Source organism: Oncorhynchus clarkii, unplaced genomic scaffold (assembly GCF_045791955.1).
Source record: "Oncorhynchus clarkii lewisi isolate Uvic-CL-2024 unplaced genomic scaffold, UVic_Ocla_1.0 unplaced_contig_5646_pilon_pilon, whole genome shotgun sequence".
NCBI classification, from domain to species: domain Eukaryota; kingdom Metazoa; phylum Chordata; class Actinopteri; order Salmoniformes; family Salmonidae; genus Oncorhynchus; species Oncorhynchus clarkii.
The window spans coordinates 62,501-78,911 of record NW_027258006.1 but is presented as its reverse complement, the minus strand read 5'-3'; the positions used below and the strand labels follow the sequence as shown (position 1 = coordinate 78,911).

The window sequence follows — 16,411 nt, the reverse complement described above, 5'->3', positions numbered from 1 at the left end:
ACTTAGGGACAGTAAATACTATCAACCCTGTTAGATCTGTATGACTTAGGGACAGTAAATACTATCAACCCTGTTAGATCTGTATGACTTAGGGACTGTAAATACTATCAACCCTGTTAGATCTGTATGACTTAGGGACAGTAAATACTATCAACCCTGTTAGATCTGTATGACTTAGGGACTGTAAATACTATCAACCCTGTTAGATCTGTATGACTTAGGGACTGTAAATACTATCAACCCTGTTAGATCTGTATGACTTAGGGACAGTAAATACTATCAACCCTGTTAGATCTGTATGAATTAGGGACAGTAAATACTATCAACCCTGTTAGATCTGTATGACTTAGGGACAGTAAATACTATCAACCCTGTTAGATCTGTATGACTTAGGGACTGTAAATACTATCAACCCTGTTAGATCTGTATGACTTAGGGACAGTAAATACTATCAACCCTGTGTGTGTGAGTATATGCTAGTATGTGTCACTGTATTTGTCTATATTGTGTGTGTGTAGCTGCCCAGCTCGGGGGACCTGTGGAGTGTGTTCATGGACTTCAACCACAAGCGTCTGGAGCCGTGGGAGAGGATCATCCCCTCCTTTAGGTACAACAAGGAACTGCCCTTCTTTGAGATGTTGGTTCCCACCACCGACACAGTGCGTTATGGCTACCTGATGGAGAAGCTGCTGTCTGTAGGACACTCTGTTCTCTTCACCGGCATCACCGGAGTAGGAAAGGTATGGTTACACACACACACACACACACACACACACACACACACACACACACACACACACACACACACACACACACACACACCTACCCACCTACCTACCTACCTACCTACCTACCTAAACTACTCTAGACTGCTCCTTGGATATCTTCTGACATGTTGATATTTCAACCTTCCATAATGTTGCCCTGCACCAGTGCTTGTCAGAGGCATCTCTTACTCGTTGTATTAGCTGGACTTTGTGGAGAAAAACACATTTATCATGCAATTCATCTAACACTCACTGTTAACCCTATGCATTCCTCAGTGTGTTCTCTTGTCTCTCTCTGTGTGTGTGTCAGTCTGTGGTGGCCCGTGGTCTTCTGAACAGTGTCCAGGAGAAAGGAGGCTATGTTCCCGTCTATATCAACTTCTCAGCCCAGACCACCTCGGCCAGAACACAGGAGATGATCGAGTCCAAACTGGAGAAGAAGAGGAAGAACATTCTGGGTGAGAGAGAGAGAGAGAGAGTAATATTGGGGTAGAGATACGGTAACTAGCAACACATTCTGGGTGAGAGAGAGAGAGTAATATTGGGGTAGAGATACGGTAACTAGCAACACATTCTGGGTGAGAGAGAGAGAGAGAGAGAGAGTAATATTGGGGTAGAGATACGGTAACTAGCAACTCATTCTGGGTGAGAGAGAGAGAGAGAGAGAGAGAGAGAGAGAGAGAGAGAGAGAGAGAGAGAGAGAGTAATATTGGGGTAGAGATACGGTAACCAGCAACACATTCTGGGTGAGAGAGAGAGAGTGAGAGAGAGAGCGAGTAATATTGGGGTAGAGATACGGTTCACAGCAACACATTCTGGGTGAGAGAGAGAGAGAGATATTGGGGTAGAGATACGGTAACTAGCAATACATTCTGGGTGAGAGAGAGAGAGAGAGAGAGAGAGATATTGGGGTAGAGATACGGTAACTAGCAACACATTCTGGGTGAGAGAGAGAGAGAGTAATATTGGGGTAGAGATGCGGTAACTAGCAACACGTTCTGGGTGAGAGAGAGAGAGAGATATTGGGGTAGAGATACGGTAACTAGCAACACGTTCTGGGTGAGAGAGAGAGAGTAATATTGGGGTAGAGATGCGGTAACTAGCAACACGTTCTGGGTGAGAGAGAGAGAGAGAGAGTAATATTGGGGTAGAGATACGGTAACTAGCAACACGTTCTGGGTGAGAGAGAGATTGAGAGACGTAAGAGGAAAGAGACAGGAATGATATTGGAGAGGTGCGAGAACAGGGTCTCCCAAACACGGTCCTGGGTTCATATGTTGTTGGCCTCCTAGCACAACATGGTGGTTATACATCACCCAGGCAATGTTACAGATCACCCTGGTAACAAGAACTGATAGGCCTACTTAGCGAAGTGTTATTCATGTCCTCCATCCCTCCTCTTCATGTCAGGTGCTCCTGGTAACAGAAAGATAGTGATCTTTGTGGATGATCTGAACATGCCTAAATTGGACACCTACGGCTCCCAGCCGCCAATAGAACTGCTCAGACAGTTCCAGGACTTCCACGGCTTCTACGACCGAGATAAGTTCTTCTGGAAGGAGATCCAGGTACACACACCACACACCACACACGACACACACCACACACCACACACCATGCACACACACACACCACACACCATGCACACACACACACCACACACCACACACACCACACACCACACACCACACACACACACCACACACCACACACACCACACACCACACACCACACACCACACACCATGCACACACACACACCACACACCACACACACCACACACCACACACCACACACACACACACCACACACACACACACACCACACACCACACACACACACTCACACACCGCACACACACAGTCTTGTTCAATATGTAGACAGAGTCTCATCTTGTCTGGGCTAGAGGATATGAGGTGAAACATTGAGTGTATTCTGCTCCAGTCGTTATTTTGAAGTCTGAGAAAATGAAGTGACTTTATGTTTGTGGTCAGTGAAAACTTTGACTTGTTTAGTATTCAGACAGAGGGATGGTCTGAGGTCCATAGTAGATTGGAGGCCCAGGTCCAGGAACTGATAGGGTCCGTTTTTCTGCCACAGTACAATGTGTTTGTTTTAGTCTTTTGTTATTGTTGTGAATGGTCAGCACACAGTAATTAGTTTCCAATAGCACAATTATTCACAGAATCAGTTATTCTGTTTGTTGAGATCTGAACGTGTACTGGGTGTAAATGTGTTTCCACCACATGCAGACAGACGACAGACAACCATGTCAATACAGCAACCAGAGTAGTCACACAAGGTCATATGCAGACACACACACACGCACACACACACACACACACACACACACACACACACACACACACACACGCACACACACACACAGACCCACACACACACAGGGAATACAGAACCAAGAGCATGTCAATATTTTCTAATCCAAACAGGGTTTCATTCTGAAGTTTAACTTAACTTTAGCTAAACATTCTGGCCCGGGTGGAGGTTCTTCAAACTGAAAGTCAAATGTAATATTGATAAAAGACGAAATCGATGAGGTTTCAAAATATGAGGGTTTAAATATATATGAAAATATGAGGGTCAAATACATATGAAAATGTGAGGGTTCAAATACATCTGAAAATATGAGGGTTTAAATACATATGAAAATGTGTTGGTAGGAAATATTTTTTCTGTGCCAAATCTTCCTTTCGACCCCCCTCTCCCCCGTTCCTCCCCTCTTCTCTCTCATTCTCTTTCTCTCTGCAGGACATGACGATCGCGGCGGCCTGCGCTCCGCCTGGAGGGGGCCGTAACCCGGTGACCCCTCGTTTCATCCGCCACTTCAGCATGCTGTGTCTGCCCACTCCCTCCGAACACAGCCTCAAACAGATCTTCAATGTGAGTAACCCCTGACCTCTGACAACTAAACCCTGCTCTAAGAGCACAGTCTCAAACAGATCTTCAAGGTCAAGACTTAACCTCCAACCTCAGTTCCTAACCCTAATATGACCTTTTAACCCCCTGTCTCCAAACCCTCTTGTCTTTTCTCTCCTCATGTCCTCTCCCTCACAGCCCCTTAACAAGCTGTGGTAGTTTAATTACAGATCGACTATCGTCATGTCCTCTCCCTCACAGCCCCTTAACAAGCTGTGGTAGTTTAATTACAGATCGACTATCGTCATGTCCTCTCCCTCACAGCCCTTAACAAGCTGTGGTAGTTTAATTACAGATCGACTATCGTCATGTCCTCTCCCTCACAGCCCTTAACAAGCTGTGGTAGTTTAATTACAGATCAACTATCGTCATGTCCTCTCCCTCACAGCCCCTTAACAAGCTGTGGTAGTTTAATTACAGATCGACTATCGTCATGTCCTCTCCCTCACAGCCCCTTAACAAGCTGTGGTAGTTTAATTACAGATCGACCATCATCATGTCCTCTCCCTCACAGCCCCTTAACAAGCTGTGGTAGTTTAATTACAGATCGACCATCATCATGTCCTCTCCCTCACAGCCCCTTAACAAGCTGTGGTAGTTTAATTACAGATCGACTATCATCATGTCCTCTCCCTCACAGCCCCTTAACAAGCTGTGGTAGTTTAATTACAGATCAACTATCGTCAAGTTCTCCCCCTCACAGCCCTTAACAAGCTGTGGTAGTTTAATTACAGATCGACTATCGTCATGTCCTCTCCCTCACAGCCCCTTAACAAGCTGTGGTAGTTTAATTACAGATCAACTATCGTCATGTCCTCTCCCTCACAGCCCCTTAACAAGCTGTGGTAGTTTAATTACAGATCGACTATCGTCATGACTGTCCTCTCCCTCACAGCCCCTTAACAAGCTGTGGTAGTTTAATTACAGATCGACTATCGTCATGTCCTCTCCCTCACAGCCCCTTAACAAGCTGTGGTAGTTTAATTACAGATCGACTATCGTCATGTCCTCTCCCTCACAGCCCCTTAAAGAGCTGTGGTAGTTTAATTACAGATCGACTATCGTCATGTCCTCTCCCTCACAGCCCCTTAACAAGCTGTGGTAGTTTAATTACAGATCGACCATCATCATGTCCTCTCCCTCACAGCCCCTTAACAAGCTGTGGTAGTTTAATTACAGATCGACTATCATCATGTCCTCTCCCTCACAGCCCCTTAACAAGCTGTGGTAGTTTAATTACAGATCAACTATCGTCATGTCCTCTCCCTCACAGCCCTTTAAAGAGCTGTGGTAGTTTAATTACAGATCAACTATCGTCATGTCCTCTCCCTCACAGCCCCTTAACAAGCTGTGGTAGTTTAATTACAGATCAACTATCGTCATGTCCTCTCCCTCACAGCCCTTAACAAGCTGTGGTAGTTTAATTACAGATCAACTATCGTCATGACTGTCCTCTCCCTCACAGCCCTTAACAAGCTGTGGTAGTTTAATTACAGATCAACTATCGTCATGTCCTCTCCCGCACAGCCCCTTAACAAGCTGTGGTAGTTTAATTACAGATCGACCATCATCATGTCCTCTCCCTCACAGCCCTTAACAAGCTGTGGTAGTTTAATTACAGATCGACTATCGTCATGTCCTCTCCCTCACAGCCCCTTAACAAGCTGTGGTAGTTTAATTACAGATCGACTATCGTCATGTCCTCTCCCTCACAGCCCCTTAACAAGCTGTGGTAGTTTAATTACAGATCGACTATCGTCATGTCCTCTCCCTGACAGCCCCTTAACAAGCTGTGGTAGTTTAATTACAGATCGACTATCGTCATGTCCTCTCCCTCACAGCCCTTAACAAGCTGTGGTAGTTTAATTACAGATCGACTATCGTCATGTCCTCTCCCTCACAGCCCCTTAACAAGCTGTGGTAGTTTAATTACAGATCGACTATCGTCATGTCCTCTCCCTCACAGCCCTTAACAAGCTGTGGTAGTTTAATTACAGATCAACTATCGTCATGTCCTCTCCCTCACAGCCCCTTAACAAGCTGTGGTAGTTTAATTACAGATCGACCATCATCATGTCCTCTCCCTCACAGCCCTTAACAAGCTGTGGTAGTTTAATTACAGATCAACTATCGTCATGTCCTCTCCCTCACAGCCCCTTAACACGCTGTGGTAGTTTAATTACAGATCGACTATCGTCATGTCCTCTCCCTCACAGCCCCTTAACAAGCTGTGGTAGTTTAATTACAGATCAACTATCGTCATGACTGTCCTCTCCCTCACAGCCCCTTAACAAGCTGTGGTAGTTTAATTACAGATCGACCATCATCATGTCCTCTCCCTCACAGCCCTTAACAAGCTGTGGTAGTTTAATTACAGATCAACTATCGTCATGTCCTCTCCCTCACAGCCCCTTAACACGCTGTGGTAGTTTAATTACAGATCGACTATCGTCATGTCCTCTCCCTCACAGCCCCTTAACAAGCTGTGGTAGTTTAATTACAGATCAACTATCGTCATGACTGTCCTCTCCCTCACAGCCCTTAACAAGCTGTGGTAGTTTAATTACAGATCAACTATCGTCATGTCCTCTCCCTCACAGCCCTTAACAAGCTGTGGTAGTTTAATTACAGATCGACTATCGTCATGTCCTCTCCCGCACAGCCCCTTAATTAATTACATATCAACTATCCTCACACATGTTTTTCTATCCTCGTTGGGACCTATAATTGATTTACATTCAAAATCCTTTTTTTTTTTTTTGATTTACATTCAAAACCCCCTAACCTTAACCCAAACCCTACACCTATCTCCTAAACCTGACCACTAATGCCTTACCCTAACCCTAATTCTAACCCTAAACCTAACCCCTAACCTTAACCCAAACCCTACACCTATCTCCTAAACCTGACCACTAATGCCTTACCCTAACCCTAATTCTAACCCTAAACCTAACCCCTAACCTTAACCCAAACCCTACACCTAACTCATAAACCTAACCACTAACGCCTTACCCTAACCCTAATTCTAACCCTAAACCTAACCCCTAACCTTAACCCAAACCCTACACCTAACTCATAAACCTAACCACTAACGCCTTACCCTAACCCTAATTCTAACTCTAATTATAACCCTAATTCTAACCCTAAACCTAACCCCTAAACCTTAACCCAAACCCTACACCTATCTCCTAAACCTGACCACTAATGCCTTACCCTAACCCTAATTCTAACCCTAAACCTAACCCCTAACCTTAACCCAAACCCTACACCTAACTCATAAACCTAACCACTAATGCCTTACCCTAACCCTAATCCTACCCACTAACCCTAATTCTAACCCTAAACCTAACCCCTAAACCTTAACCCAAACCCTACACCTATCTCCTAAACCTAACCACTAATGCCTTACCCTAACCCTAATTCTACCCACTAACCCTAATTCTAACCCTAAACCTTAACCCAAACCCTACACCTATCTCCTAAACCTAACCACTAATGCCTTACCCTAACCCTAATTCTAACCCTAAACCTAACCCCTAACCTTAACCCAAACCCTACACCTAACTCATAAACCTAACCACTAACGCCTTACCCTAACCCTAATTCTAACTCTAATTATAACCCTAATTCTAACCCTAATTCTAACCCTAATTCTAACTCTAATTATAACCCTAATTCTAACCCTAATTCTAACCCTAATTCTAACCCTAATTCTAACCCTAATTCTAACTCTAATTATAACCCTAATTCTAACCCTAATTCTAACCCTAATTCTAACTCTAATTCTAACCCTAATTCTAACCCTAATTCTAACCCTAATTCTAACCCTAAACTTAACCCCTAATCTTAAAATAGCCTTTGTCCTCATGGGGATGTGGGAAATGTCCCCACGAGGGAGAATTTGCCTTGTTTTATTATCCTTGTGGGGACTTTAGGGGGATTCAGAACAACAAGACCACACACACACAATCACGTGTGTGTCTTGAGTCTGCCCTCTCTCCTCAAGGGCATATTCAAGCCCACGTACGCTTAACTCTCTCTGTTGAAACGGTCTCTCCCCCTCCAGGCCATCCTCAGTGGTTTCCTCAGTGAGTTCCCCCAGGCGGTGAGGTCTTCAGCAGGCAGCATCGTAGACGCAGCAGTAGAGATCTACCACCGCATGTCTGTGGACCTCCTGCCTACACCAGCCAAGTCCCACTACGTCTTCAACCTCAGGGACCTCTCCAAGTGTGTCCAGGGTGAGACACACACACACACACACTACGTCTTCAACCTCAGGGACCTCTCCAAGTGTGTCCAGGGTGAGACACACACACACACACACACACACACACACACTACGTCTTCAACCTCAGGGACCTCTCCAAATGTGTCCAGGGTGAGACACACACACACACACTACGTCTTCAACCTCAGGGACCTCTCCAAATGTGTCCAGGGTGAGACACACACACACACACACACTACGTCTTCAACCTCAGGGACCTCTCCAAGTGTGTCCAGGGTGACACACACACACACACACACACACACACACACACTACGTCTTCACCCTCAGAGACCTCTCCAAGTGTGTCCAGGGTGAGACACACACACACACACTACGTCTTCAACCTCAGGGACCTCTCCAAGTGTGTCCAGGGTGAGAAAGTTTGTCTTGGCTTATTCATTTGTAAGTTATTAAAGTAGCTGATGGACTGAGATGCTCTTGGTTGTAGCCTGAAGTCCAGACAGAGACAGTACCAGTCCTCTACCCAGCAGCCTCACAACCATCATCAGAGCAGAGAGGCCTGAGTTGAAGTGACTACTGCTCCCTGACCCCCGCTAGGGAGTCACCATGCAGAACACACACACACACAACGACACACACACACCAGCGAGCGTAAACACACACACATACACTCACATACACACACCAGCATTAATACTTACCCAAGGCGAATAAGGCCAACCCAGCCCCCATTCTTGCTGAGGGCGAGCGTGGTCACATTAATGCCCTCAACTTTCTAACAAGACTTGAACATGGATCCTCTGGTGTGTCCGACCCATCATATCTCCTAAAGCATCCCTAGCGTTGCATAACATTGATAACAACAGGGATGTGTCAACAGCAGATATTAGACTTTCTTTACTTCTTCATGTGTTAAGGTTGCAGGGTGAGAACCACCAAGTTGAATCATGTTTTATTATTCTCTGGTCGTAAATAAATCATGTTAAATCCATCTAACCCTCCCTCCCCCCTTCACCTTCCTCCCTCCCCCGCTCCCTCTCCTCCCTGCCTCCCACTCTCTCTCATCTCTCCTCCCTCCACTTCTCTCCCTCCCTTCACCCCCCTCTCTCCCTCCCTTCACCTCCCTCCTCATTCTCTCTCCCTCTCCCTCCCTGCCTCTTTACCTCTCTCTTCCCTTCACCTCCCCCCTCCCCCACTCCCTCTCCCCCCTCCCCTCCATCTCTCTCTCCCTCCACCTCCCTCTCTCATTCTCTCTCTCCCTCCCTGCCTCTTTACTTTCCTCCCTCCTCCTCTCTCCCCACTCCTCCCTCCCTCCTCTCACCTCTCTCTCATTCTCCCTCTCTCTCCCTCCCTCTGTCTGTTTGTCCTCCAGGTATGTTGCAGTGTGAGCCAGGCACGGTGAGGGATCAGACTGGGATATTCCGTCTGTTCTGTCACGAGTGTCAGAGAGTGTTCCACGACCGCCTCATCAACAACGAAGACAAAACCTACTTCAACACCATTGTCTCTGAGATGGCCAGTAAGAACATAACACAGAGTGTAATAGAACCTAGACGACCAGTAAGAACGTAACACAGAGTTTAATAGAACCTAGACGACCAGTAAGAACATAACACAGAGTGTAATAGAACCTAGACGACCAGTAAGAACGTAACACACAGTGTAATAGAACCTAGACGGCCAGTAAGAACGTAACACAGAGTGTAATAGAACCTAGACAGTTAGTAAGAACATAACACAGAGTGTAATAGAACCTAGACGGCCAGTAAGAACATAACACACAGTGTAATAGAACTTAGACGACCAGTAAGAACATAACACAGAGTGTAATAGAACCTAGACGACCAGTAAGAACGTAACACAGAGTTTAATAGAACCTAGACGGCCAGTAAGAACGTAACACAGAGTTTAATAGAACCTAGACGGTTAGTAAGAACATAACACAGATTTTAATAGAACCTAGACGACCAGTAAGAACATAACACAGAGTTTAATAGAACCTAGACGGCCAGTAAGAACATAACACAGAGTGTAATAGAACCTAGACAGTTAGTAAGAACATAACACAGAGTTTAATAGAACCTAGACGGCCAGTAAGAACATAACACAGAGTTTAATAGAACCTAGACGATTAGGAAGAACATAACACAGAGTTTAATAGAACCTAGACAGTTAGTAAGAACGTAACACAGAGTTTAATAGAACCTAGACGATTAGGAAGAACATAACACAGAGTTTAATAGAACCTAGACAGTTAGTAAGAACATAACCCAGAGTTTAATAGAACCTAGACGGCCAGTAAGAACATAACACAGAGTTTAATAGAACCTAGACGATTAGGAAGAACATAACACAGAGTTTAATAGAACCTAGACAGTTAGTAAGAACGTAACACAGAGTTTAATAGAACCTAGACGATTAGGAAGAACATAACACAGAGTTTAATAGAACCTAGACGGCCAGTAAGAACATAACACAGAGTTCAATAGAACCTAGACGGCCAGTAAGAACCTAACACAGAGTTCAATAGAACCTAGAGCTAGACAGTCAGTAAGAACATAACACAGAGTGTAATAGAACCTAGACGGCCAGTAAGAACATAACACAGAGTTCAATAGAACCTAGAGCTAGACGGCCAGTAAGAACATAACACAGAGTTTAATAGAACCTAGACGGCTAGTTTGAACTTTCAGAGTTTAGCCTCTCACTAAGCAGTGTTTTGACATATTAAGTTTGAAAGCCATTTCAATGTCCTTATCTGAAACGTCCCACAATTGTTGAGCTATGAATAGCAACTCTTTAAATATCTTTCCCTTCTTCTTCTTTCAGGCAAATATTTTGGCTTCAATTTAGAACCCAATTACTTTGTGACCAAACCCATCATATTTGGAGATTTCATCAAGGTAAAATGCGCTATAAGCCTATAAATCCAATCAATTTCCCAGGTGCTCAAAGCGCTTAACATTTACGGCATTCATCTATCTATCTCGCAATCCTTCCTGTCTCCCCCCCCCCCCGCCCCCCTCCATCTCTCACTCCCCCTTTCCCTCCCTCCCTCCCTCTCCTCTAGGTGGGTGCAGAGAAGGCAGATCGTCTGTATGAGGACCTAACAGAGCCAGATAAGATCAGGGCTGTGCTCCAGGACTACCTGGATGACTACAACATGACCTTCTCCAAGGAGACCAAGCTGGTGTTCTTCCAGGACGCTGTAGAACATGTCTCCAGGTCATTTTACACTCGGAAACGGAGCCCTATTCCCTAATTAGTGCAGTGAATGCATTCGAAATTGTACCCCATTCCCTATATAGTGTACAGATGTTTTGGCCTAAATCGCACCCTATTCCCTATTTAGTGAACTGATTAGCATCTTTAATGACACCCTATTCCCTATTTAGTGAACTGATTAGCATCTTTAATGACACCCTATTCCCTATTTAGTGAACTGGTTAGCATCTTTAATGACACCCTATTCCCTATTTAGTGAACTGGTTAGCATCTTTAATGACACTCTATTCCCTATTTAGTGAACTGATTAGCATACTTAACAACACTCTATTCCCTATTTAGTGGACTGGTTAGCATCTTTAATGACACCCTATTCCCTATTTAGTGAACTGATTAGCATCTTTAATCACACCCTATTCCCTATTTAGTGAACTGATTAGCATCTTTAATCACACCCTATTCCCTATTTAGTGAACTGGTTAGCATCTTTAATGACACCCTATTCCCTATTTAGTGAACTGGTTAGCATCTTTAATGACACTCTATTCCCTATTTAGTGGACCGATTAGCATACTTAACAACACTCTATTCCCTATTTAGTGAACTGATTAGCATCTTTAATGACACCCTATTCCCTATTTAGTGAACTGATTAACATACTTAACAACACTATTCCCTATTTAGTGAACTGATTAGCATACTTAACAACACTCTATTCCTTATTTAGTGGACCGATTAGCATCTTTAATGACACTCTATTCCCTATTTAGTGAACTGATTAACATACTTAACAACACTATTCCCTATTTAGTGAACTGATTAGCATACTTAACAACACTCTATTCCTTATTTAGTGGACCGATTAGCATCTTTAATGACACTCTATTCCCTATTTAGTGAACTGATTAACATACTTAACAACACTCTATTCCCTATTTAGTGGACTTATTTTGTCCAGAACCCCATAAAGAGTTCGTTTTTGTGTTTTTGTAATGCTTTAATTTGTTAAATTGCTTACTTCCTGACCCAGTCCTTCTGTTCCTATAGGATAGCGCGTATGATCCGCCAGGAGCGTGGTAACGCCCTATTGGTGGGCGTGGGGGGCACGGGGAAGCAGTCACTGACGCGGCTGGCGGCCCACATGTGCGGCATGCGCTGCTTCCAGATAGAACTGAGCCGAGGATACAACTACGACAGCTTCCATGAAGACCTGAGACGACTGTTCAAGATGGCTGGGGTGGAGGGCAAGGACATGGTGTTCCTCTTCACTGACACACAGGTAGGGGAGGGGAAGAGGGGGGAGAGGACATGGTGTTCCACTTCACTGACACACAGGTAGGGGAGGGGGGAGAGGGGGGAGGGGGGAGGGGGGAGAGGACATGGTGTTCCACTTCACTGACACACAGGTAGGGGAGGGGAAGAGGGGGGAGAGGACATGGTGTTCCTCTTCACTGACACACAGGTAGGGGAGGGGAAGAGGGGGGAGAGGACATGGTGTTCCTCTTCACTGACACACAGGTAGGGGAGGGGAAGAGGGGGGAGAGGACATGGTGTTCCTCTTCACTGACACACAGGTAGGGGAGGGGAAGAGGGGGGAGAGGACATGGTGTTCCACTTCACTGACACACAGGTAGGGGAGGGGAAGAGGGGGGAGAGGACATGGTGTTCCACTTCACTGACACACAGGTAGGGGAGGGGAAGAGGGGGGCGAGGAGGGGAGAGTTTGCAAGTACAGGTGTGTGTGCATGGAGGCCATGTGATGGGCAGATAGCAGGTTCCTCCATAAAGACTGTACCAGACAGTAGTATTTATGGAGACTATGTGATGGGCAGATAGCAGGTTCCTCCATAAAGACTGTACCAGACAGCTAATGAAGTAGCTATGGCCAGTGTTTATCTGTGACCATCTGCTTGCCAAACCATGCCACCTCTGTGACTCATCACCTCATTACCCCACTGAGCAGAAGCCGAGGCATTAGCCCTGGAAGCTATAGCTTCGGTCTTCAGTTCTCAGGCACGTTTCCATCCCTCCTCCATTGCATGTGTGTATTATTGTTCATCAGATCGTGGTGGAGGAGTTCCTAGAGGACATTAACAACATGTTGAACAGTGGAGAGGTGCCCAACCTGTTTGAGAAGGATGATCTGGAGCAGGTCCTGGCTGCCACACGGCCCAGAGCCAAGGAGGCCGGCATCAATGAGGGAAACCGAGACGAGGTACGGTAGAGTACACACTCACTCATAGAACACTCAATATAGAATTGTAATTACAGGGCTCCTCTGTAAAAGAGACCTTTACTCCCTGTCAAAATAAAGGTTAAATATAATAAGTACATGTGTAATATTTATGTATGTACTGTCGTGTCTTTACTATGGATTAAATGATATGACATGTTATTTTATAAAATCAATTATCTGTAATTAATATTACCTGATTAAACTAATCATGTAAATATATTAACAAGGAAGTCGGGGCACCACGGAAGAATGTTTATAGAGCTGTTGTCTTCTGAATACACTCTTAAAGACCTGGTAATCTTTTATATCAACAGCAGTCAATTATTAATCGTCACCTTATTCAGTCTCATCTGAACGTCGTAAAATGATTGGTTATCTTCGCGAACCCTGGTTGACAAGTTGAATCAGCAATACAAAATTTGGTTTAATTAGTTATTTACTAAATACCTAACTAATCACACAGAATGACATATGCACAGGCTGCATCATACATTGATTACTAATTATGTCATACAAGAAAAAGTCCTTAGCGGACGGAACTGATATGACGGTTGGTTACACAAAGAAAGGGGGTTGGGTTTGAATGAAAGCGCGGAAAGACTGAGGAACAAAATAATTGGGTCTCTATCGGACCTTATGAAGCTATGCTATCGTAAAAACAGAATATTATGCATTCTAAATAACCGCCCATTCGGAAAAGGAAAATGCAAGAATTATATTTTCTCTGAGCTGCGCTTCGATAGTTTGGTCGAAGATGGAAAGCTGGGTTGCCCAGCAGAGATCTCCCTTGTCCTTTGAATAATATTTCTGGGCGGATACGTTGTAGTCTGTCGTCGTGTGGTAGAACGGATACGATGTGGTACCCTGTCGTTCTGAAGAGATTGTCCGTCCTTTCCTAGCCCACGCACGTTTACAGCTGCTGCTGATGACTCAACATCTAGGATGTATCACTTCTTCAGTGAATAAGAGTTCAAAGTTCATACCAAGTTGCCATACTAAGCTCATGCTATATTCTGGCTGGTGTATTCAAATTCATCCTTCCAGCATGGCGATCGCTACCTCTACGTTGAAATTCACCCTTCTGGACGTATGGACATCAGTCCTCACATCATCAGGAACACAATGTTAATTTTGTTAGGTTGTAGTCATTCAACCATTCGCAACCAGAGCTCACGCTGAGGTTGGCTTAGTTCGCCGTGAATTGGGTCACGGGGGCTCTTATAGTAATGTAGAATAGGGATTGCTTCATCGTTTCCAACCAATACCTATTCACGTGGTGCGTCGCCACTGATTGAGCATATTTTACTTAAGAAAACAATTCTCTAATTTTAAAAGCTAAAATGACATGTCATCTTTTCACAAATAGTTTCATATTTAAACATTTAAATTGCACAACAATTCCATGTGAATCTGATAACTATAATGTGATACAAGACACAGTTTATGTCGTCCTGTCATCAGATATAATGTCCCAGACAACAACTGATCTGACATCATTCTTTAAGTACCAACGGACACTTTCAACTGGTTGCATTACACAAAGATGGTTCTTTTCCCCAACCTTTTGATGTTTCCATACTCTCTATATGTTAACAACAGGGCTTTCCAAGAGTCTGTAGAGTGGACAGAAAAAGGGGGAGATTTATGTGGGGGGGTCATAAACCTCCCCCAACAGGGCAACGTCATGACAGTATCATTCATTAATATTTATACATGTATTTAGACATATATCCAGCGAGCTATTCATTCAAAACGTAATGTACTGTATGTATTGATGTATGTGTTCATATTGAGCTATTCATCCCAGTAGGATTCAGTGTAGTGTCTCGTGTCTTGTTAAGGTCCTATATGAAGTGTCCCAGCAGTAGTCTGTCAACAAGGCAGAGCAGCAGGCTCTGGACACCTCCAGAACTCTGACCCCTTCACTTTAATTACACTGACTTTGGCCTCAGTCTAAACAACACTCAATTGATTTCCTCTCATGTGTTAGACAGTTTGAATTTGGCACTTGACTATACAGTGAGTCTGTTTGCATGAGTTCATTTGTATGCGTTTGCTTGAATGCATTTCTATAGATGTGTGTGTGTCTCGCTGTGTGTGTAACCTGTGTGTCTCTCCCTGTGTGTGTCTCGCTGTGTGTGTAACCTGTGTGTCTCTCCCTGTGTGTGTAACCTGTATGTCTCTCCCTGTGTGTGTCTCCCTGTGTGTGTAACCTGTATGTGTCTTCCTGTGTGTGTAACCTGTATGTCTCTCCCTGTGTGTGTCTCCCTGTGTGTGTAACCTGTATGTCTCTCCCTGTGTGTCTCCCTGTGTGTGTAACCTGTGTGTGTAACCTGTGTGTGTAACCTGTGTGTGTGTGTGTGTGTTAGGTGTTCCAGTTCTTCATCTCTCGGGTCAGAGAGAAGCTGCACATTGTGTTGTGTATGAGTCCTGTAGGAGATGCCTTCAGGTCCCGCTGTCGTATGTTCCCCTCTCTGGTCAACTGCTGCACCATCGACTGGTTTGTACAGGTCAGGACATTACGCTCTCTGTGGGTGTGGGATTGCCTCTCTCTATCTCTCTCTGTCTCTCTCTCTGTCTCTCTCTGTCTCTGTGTGTGTGGGATTGCCTCTCTCCAACTCTGTCTCTCTGTCTCTCTGTCTCTCTCTCTGTCTTTGTGTGTGTGTGGGATTGCCTCTCTCTCTCTCTCTCTCTCTCTCTCTCTCTCTCTCTCTCTCTCTCTCTCTCTATCTCTATCTCTGCGTGTGGGGGATTGCCTCTCTCTGTCTCTGCGTGTGTGGGATTGCCTCTCTCTCTCTCTCTCTCTCTCTCTCTCTCTCTCTCTCTCTCTCTCTCTCTCTCTATCTCTATCTCTGCGTGTGGGGGATTGCCTCTCTCTGTCTCTGCGTGTGGGGGATTGCCTCTCTCTGTCTCTGCGTGTGGGGGATTGCCTCTCTCTGTCTCTGCGTGTGGGGGATTGCCTCTCTCTGTCTCTGTGTGTGTATTTCTGTCTAATTAGTGGATTGTCAAACACAC

The 16,411-nt window shown here is 44.8% G+C and overlaps 1 protein-coding gene across 1 annotated transcript in view; it reads left to right on the top strand.

The window, feature by feature from the left end:
- Positions 1-16,411, top strand: part of LOC139394477 (dynein axonemal heavy chain 6-like) — a 157,658-nt gene that overhangs the window by 82,343 nt on the left and 58,904 nt on the right. Inside the window, exons 42-52 of the mRNA XM_071142548.1 lie at positions 519-740; positions 1,078-1,225; positions 2,178-2,335; positions 3,537-3,668; positions 7,771-7,942; positions 9,308-9,454; positions 10,765-10,838; positions 11,006-11,160; positions 12,208-12,439; positions 13,223-13,375; positions 15,766-15,906. Coding sequence (XP_070998649.1) covers positions 519-740; positions 1,078-1,225; positions 2,178-2,335; positions 3,537-3,668; positions 7,771-7,942; positions 9,308-9,454; positions 10,765-10,838; positions 11,006-11,160; positions 12,208-12,439; positions 13,223-13,375; positions 15,766-15,906 — 1,734 coding nt within the window. The remainder of the gene's footprint in view (positions 1-518; positions 741-1,077; positions 1,226-2,177; positions 2,336-3,536; positions 3,669-7,770; positions 7,943-9,307; positions 9,455-10,764; positions 10,839-11,005; positions 11,161-12,207; positions 12,440-13,222; positions 13,376-15,765; positions 15,907-16,411) is intronic.